Source organism: Gouania willdenowi, chromosome 22, assembly GCF_900634775.1.
Source record: "Gouania willdenowi chromosome 22, fGouWil2.1, whole genome shotgun sequence".
In the NCBI taxonomy this organism is placed as follows: Eukaryota; Metazoa; Chordata; class Actinopteri; order Blenniiformes; family Gobiesocidae; genus Gouania; species Gouania willdenowi.
This window is the reverse complement of record NC_041065.1, coordinates 31,068,900-31,075,762: the sequence shown is the minus strand read 5'-3', so window position 1 is coordinate 31,075,762 and position 6,863 is coordinate 31,068,900. Positions and strand designations below refer to the sequence as shown.

The 6,863-nt window shown below is 39.2% G+C and overlaps 1 protein-coding gene across 1 annotated transcript; it reads right to left on the bottom strand.

Moving 5' to 3' along the window:
• Window positions 1–618: 618 nt before the first annotated feature.
• LOC114456013 (cathepsin L1-like) lies at window positions 619–5,118 on the bottom strand. Its single transcript, XM_028437465.1, has 8 exons — window positions 5,019–5,118; window positions 3,880–4,022; window positions 3,095–3,310; window positions 2,975–3,012; window positions 2,386–2,539; window positions 1,786–1,954; window positions 1,598–1,703; window positions 619–718 (listed from the first exon to the last, which is right to left on the bottom strand). The coding sequence occupies exons 1-8, from the start codon at window positions 5,116–5,118 to the stop codon at window positions 619–621; spliced, it is 1,026 nt and encodes a 341-aa protein (XP_028293266.1).
• Between the last annotated feature and the right edge of the window lie 1,745 nt (window positions 5,119–6,863).

The following is a 6,863-nucleotide window of genomic DNA, read 5'->3' as shown; positions in this document are numbered from 1 at the left end:
TTATGAATTTTATATTTTGATAAGCGCATTGAGATGACTTTGTTGGAAATTGCTTTATACAAATAAAATTGAATTGAATTGAATTAACACTTGACAGCAGAAACATATGAAATTGTCATTGATGGTCTCAATTTGCAACGTGCCTACCCAACCCTAGTGGTCACGGCACGTCACTGCCTATGACCCCCCCCTGCAATGGCAACTGTTGTGATTGACAGCTCACTTCATTTGTGTACTTTTCTTAGAGAATTAAATATTAAGGCTTTGCACTGCTTTGATGTGTTAATTTTGTTAGAGGAGTTGTGAACTGCGATATATGTATATAGAGGTACAGTATATGGATTTAGTGATGACATTTTGAAGTAAGCCTTATTTATTTTTGATTTGGTTTGCACTTAATTTTGCACTTTTTATCAAAAATAAAAGATTTAAGCTGTAATGTTGTGGCACAAGGACTTTTAAATGAAGTTTCCCAACTAGTATTATATTTGATCTTTTGATAGCACTTGCAGTTGAATTCACTACAGGTACCCTTTAAAAAGTAGCATTTATACATGAGTCCAGTTGATTACAGAAGAGATGAACATGACGAATAAAACATACTGGTGGCTCACCTGCTCAGACCAGTGGGTAACTGGCTGCACTTGCAATCCCACACTGGTTGTTCTTGTTCCTGCTCATCTTGATGTATCCTTCGTTACCCCATCCCGTGCCCCAGCTACAGAAAGAACAAACCACAATGACATTCAACTGGTTAAAACGAGTGGTGCTCAAAGTTCTCGTCGTACCAGGTTAGACCTGTGCACTGCTTTCCCAAAGACAGAGGAGTTATATTTGCAGTGTATTTGATCTCCAAGGCCATGAGTGACTTTTACTTTTCATCTTGACGTCAACAAATTGTTTGGACCATGAGGTTTGTGGGATTTATTTTTCAGTGTTTTTCACTGAAAGACTGAGGCTGCTCCCTAATACCCACACTTGTGCCCTTGCGCCCCTCCATTGTGCACTCCTCTGGAAGGGTGCGAGTGCGTAGGGTGTCCCAGTCTTACAGTGTGCTTTAGCTCCACCCACTATGTGCCCTTTGTTCACACCTGTGTGACGTCTGCATGCAAGCATTCCATGAAGGGAATTACCCATAAGTCCTTTTGTCGTGGACATTCCAATTTAAAAAATAATAATAGATGACGGACAAACTTTCACAATAAACGTCGTTGGCAAGAAAAAACAGCAAAATATGTCTTCAAGTGTAAGTAAGGTATCATTTATTTACAGCCAGCGCAGCTGCTATCAACACCATTTTGCCGTCATGATTGATGACGTCCTGACTCAGGTGGATGACGCAATCACAAACTGTCCCAATTCTACCATTTCAGCACACTTTTTCCATTACACACTTAACATTGGAAGTGCACTTAAACCAAGTGCAACCTTTGTGGAAGTCTGTAGGGCATAGTGTGGGTATTGGGACGGCCCTCTTTCTACATCACCAACTGCATGCACCTTTGATTGAAAACTAACCACAAATCATACGCATTTGAGCCGTTGGCAGATAAGAGGATGAGAGGTCATGAAAATGGCCATAAGTCTGATTTTTTACCTGTTTTTAACCAGCCAATAGTCTACTCCATTGTCCGACCCATAACCTACAATCAGTACAGCGTGGTTGAGGTTGTTGCTGTTGCAGTTGGGCTCATCGTACACACCTAGAGCACAGATATATCAGTGAACTCAGGTTATAAAGCAAAACATCAATAGAAAAATATATTGGTGTGTAAGGTTTTGCACCTGTCGAGTTGAAAAGTTGGAAGGACATTTGAGAGGCATCAATAGCGGCAGATACTGGTCCGACAGTGCAAACAGTCACTTTCAGGTCCTTCTCATTAAATGGCTTAACATCAGCAAAACCTTTGCATGTGCCACCGTCATTATTTGGGTTGTACCTGCATGGTCCATCCTGGAGAAGAAAGTGGAAATTCACAGTTCTATGTTAAAGAATGACTTCCTCATTATCTTTGTAAAGATAATACTAATAATACTATTTTTAGAAGTTTGCCCGCGGCAGTATAGTCTTTGATTAAATGTTATGATTTTTAGAAAATAGAAAAACATTGTTGACTTAAGATGGAGGGGAATTTTATCAACATTTGGTGTATTTAAAATACTATGCCTTAATTTTATTTTATTTTATGTAATATAAAGGCTTTTTGTGTCGATGCTACTCCATGCATTATGCACTAGATGGCAGCATTGTCCATATTTTGCCTAAAACAACTCTAGCTCATTCCTCTTTGACATACACGTTAGTATAATGTGTCTTAAAGTGATTCCTTACATCGATTTAAATTCACATTTCTAGTTTTCGTCCCTTCCATTGTTTCATCCTACCTGTGCTTCATAAGGATAGGTATCCTCTTTTTCAATCCCTCCATTCACTGCGACGTACTTGAAGGCGTTGTTCATCCAACCTCCTCCGCATCCATAATTTCCAAAATAACCAGAGCAGTCAACCAGCTGCTGCTCACTCAGAGAAACCAGTTTCTTAGGTTCCCCGTTGTTCTGACCCATCCCATTCCCGTTCCCATTCCCATTCCCGTTCCCGTTCCCATTCCCATTCCCGTTGCCGTTCCCATTCCCATTCCCGCTCCCATTCCCGTTCCCATTCCCATTGCCGTTCCCATTCCCATTGCCATTCCCGTTCCCATTCCCGTTCCCATTCCCGCTCCCATTCCCATTCCCATTGCCGTTCCCATTCCCGTTCCCATTCCCGTTCCCATTCCCGTTCCCGTTCCCGTTCCCATTCCCGTTCCCATTCCCATTCCCATTCCCATTCCCGTTGCCGTTCCCATTCCCGCTCCCATTCCCATTCCCATTCCCATTGCCATTCCCATTGCCATTCCCATTCCCGTTCCCATTCCCATTCCCATTCCCATTCCCGTTCCCATTCCCATTCCAATTCCCATTCCAATTCCCATTCCCGTTTTTCTTGAAGTTCTGCCCCTCCAGAGCACCAGTCTGACAGAGAGATGGAGATTATATTTTAAACCACATATGAGGCATAAAAACTAACATTATCCATCAACACACATTAACGTACTGCACTGAAAGCCCAGCAGGAGCCACACTGCTGCTGGTCTTTTACTGGAGTGACGTATCCCTCATCCCTCCAGTCAACAGTGTCGTTTACACAATTAGGAATTGTAATGATGGAGTTTGTACATTGAACGTCAGAGAGAGCGGTTTGGGATGTTTGGGGAGTTTGCACAGGGCGCTGGATGCCCTGTAACATCACCTGGATATATTCCTCGTTTTCCTGTTAGAACAAGAACACAAACACAAAAGACTTTTTCTGTACACCTAAAGAGATCTTCAAGGAAAAGTGTTTTTATAAGTAGGCCTGGGCAATATATCAAAATGTATTTTTTGGCAATATAGGAAATTACAATATCGCCTATATTGATATATTTCTATTTTGTAGATTATTTTATATTAAAATACTTGTTTTAGTAGTAGCTGCTTTTGTTCCATCTTGTAATGAAGCATGAAAAGCACATTTAGATGGATTACTGAGTGCATCCTAACCCAGATCTTCCCCTAAACGAGCCACACTATTGAACTCACTCACACGTGCTGTCCCTTATTGGAGAAAAAACCAAAGTGTCTCATATTGTGCAGCTGTTTGTTAATAAATGTGTACAAAATTCAACCCAGAATTTTCCTTCTGGTAGGACTTTATTGAGTTTCAAATATCAATGTTTTTATTGTATATCGTCATCTTGAGAAAATCATTTAGATATGAATTTTGGTCCATATCACCCAGCCCTACCTTCAAGGAACATATGATCAAGAAAGGAATTTGTTACACATTTGTGTTTATCATACCATATCTGCAAAGACAGTCAGTCCAAGGTGGTAGGACACGATACCCTGATCTGCCAACATATTATGCTGTAGAACCAGTTGACGGTTTGCGAGCCAGATATGTTTGCGCATGTTCTCTTCTGATAGAGAGTTATAGGATTTTTCTGCAACCAAGAAAAAAAAAAAAAAAAACAATCACTCAGCAAATTAAAGAATATGCTTTAAATAACCATGATTTTAGGCCTCGTCTCCTTGTCTTGTTTTTTATTGTGTACAAGTATGGGGCAACACACATTAAAGCAATTCTTATTCTTTATACGGTCTGCATCAGTAAGCCATTAGAATAATACATAATGTAACATTTTGAGATACAGTGAATGTAAAAACAACATTTTTTTTTCTCAAAAAAAGTTATGATGATAGACCTAAAAATATTGCAAGTAATGTATTTAAAACAAAAGGAAACAATTTACTTCAAACATCAGATGTTAGAAAGACAGGCGACTAAAGAGTAGAGCAAAATTTAAAGATATACACAAGACTTCATACATATTAATTTGCAGAATGTGGATAATCTGAATAAAGAACTCAAAGAATGTATGGATATGCAAAGTTACAAGAACATTACTCTCCAGAGATACTTGGATTAATGTAAAACTATAATGCTGTTTGTTTTGATGTCACTTTATAAAATTTGATCAGTTATAAAAAAATAAAAAGTTAAATTTTCTTTTCAGGGAAATGAACCTGTAACATGCACAATGAAAACTGTTGTTGCACGTTTAAAATAAGGATTATTAAGCTTAGATATTTGATTTGATTTAACCTTTTTAAAACGTAGTTGAAAACATACAAAGTAATGTTACACATAATACATGAAAGAGTAATAAAACAGTCAGATAATGTATGTCTTTTAAATGTTTGAAAAGGAGTGGGAATAAGTAAATTTATAAACTTATTTATTCCCTAAATTAGCTTGTAGAATTATATTCAAAAAAAAAACTAAAGAAACAACAATTTCGCTGTGAGCACACAGTATTTTAGTCCATAAATTCAACAAAGCATATTCAGTTCCATTAATGTCTCTTTGTTCTATGAGGACTCTATAATATTAGCTATGTGCCCCTTAGAAAGTAAATGCAGTCTATTCAGTGTCTCACCAAACTTCATCTTCCATGCATTAAAATCTGCGTCATCATTGGAACTTGAGGGATTGCTGGCCAAGACCAGAACAGCTGCACAAACCAGCAGCAGCTTCATCTTAACTGGAAACCAGCAGAATCAGAAAATACTTTATTAAACCCTGAGTGGTAATTACAACGACAAAGAGCGGCATGTTAAAAAATAAATAACAATAATAATTTTAAAAAAAACAATAATTATTATACACACACAAAGAAAATGTGCAAATGAAAGATAAGGTGCAAAAATATATAATAACTGGAACTGCAAGCAGTTATGAAAGGGGGCCAAGTCTTCCGGCGCAACTCGGCCCCCAGGTTTCGCGGAGCCCGTGAAAGTACGTCACGAAGGATGACGGGCATGGGGCGAGGGTCTATACACAGGCCAACGTGCCATTTGCTGTGAACAGGTGGATATGAAGTTTTGGAAGATGTTCTTTAAAATGTGAAATTCACAGGCCAAAATGTGTTTGCACCCATTATAGCGCCACCTAGTGGTGCACTTTTTGGTATGGGTGATCTGTGTGCTCTTCTATAGTTACCCTGTAAATTTCACAGCCCTCAACATATTACTTCAGCTGAAATAAAGGTTTATTTATACGTTTAGTAGAAATAAGCCACGCCCACTTTGACCAATCACGATTAACTTCGAGATACGGTCCCAGGAGCGACCCAAGGTCATACCCACCTAGTTTGGTAAAAATCGGTCTTGCCATTTATGAGATATATATTTGCAGTGCCCCCTGGTGGCGTAAATTCTTAAAATTTTGCTTATACCCTTACAGTCACATGCCAACCAAGGATCTCAGATTTGGTGTTGCTAGCATTTATTTTGACCGAGATATGCAACAGTTATGCATTTTTATAGCTAGCTAGAAAAATTTACTGAGTAATTATTTGCGTATATTTTGAGCCAACAAAATTATTTTAGCAACTTTAGATCAGGTCCAACTGAAGACTCTACGTGCCAAGTTTCATGCTGATTAGACAAAACCCCAAGGAGTAATTCGAAAAAGTAGGTATTTGATACGTAATGACTTACGTAATGACTAATGTGTTGATTTTTGCACATCCTTGTTTTTTTTTTTTTCATTTTCAGCCTTAAATATCTCAGGGACTGCATCACATAGGAAACTGAAATGTGGTATAGGGAGCAACTCCATCTGTGACATTGCAGCAGCTGTGCCGCTACGTGCCTCCCATCACGACACGAGCACACATTCACAACCCAGTGTTTCCGCAGCAACACACACACACATCCATCCATTTTCAGGCACTTTTGTCAGCACACACACACAAAAAAAAACATGTCACATTTCCTCACTCCCTTCCGTATTTCTCCCACATCATTCATTTGTTTCACTCAACTCTGTTTCCCCAAACTGTTCACATGATCAGCGATGGCTGCACATGTGACTGCTCTGTTTTATCTGCGTATATATTCTCATATCTTCACATATTACACATCCTTACCGGTGATATGACGGCTCTGAGCGCTGACAGATGGAGACGGAGCGAAGGCATCTCTGTGTTTATGTAGAACATTAGCGCAGGTTGTGGCATCGTGTGGTTATTTTGAATTATCATTAATGACTTTTCTGTGGGGATTGTTTTAGGATTTCCTTTGGAAAACATAGGACGAGAAACCAAAAATATGACGTGATGGCGCGACTGTCAGTAGTGACAGGGCAGCGCCACATCGTCTCAGCATTGAGGGTTGAAGTACTCTTTTTTCTGTCCAATCGGAGACCGACCGTTTCGCCTGCGTGACGTGGTTCAGAAAGTTTGGTGCGCTTGGCAAATAGGATGTGTAAAAGCAGACCA

What these genes read in the sequence shown, in the direction of transcription:
- LOC114456013 (XM_028437465.1), bottom strand. Translation starts at nt 5,118, where the DNA reads ATGAAGCTGCTGCTGGTTTGTGCAGCTGTTCTGGTCTTGGCCAGCAAT. An exon ending in TGACTGTCTTTGCAGATATG is followed by an intron (nt 3,311 to 3,879) that starts GTATGATAAACA and finishes TTGTTCTAACAG; the next exon opens with GAAAACGAGGAATATATCCA. An exon ending in TATTGGCTGGTTAAAAACAG is followed by an intron (nt 719 to 1,597) that starts GTAAAAAATCAG and finishes TTCTTTCTGTAG; the next exon opens with CTGGGGCACGGGATGGGGTA.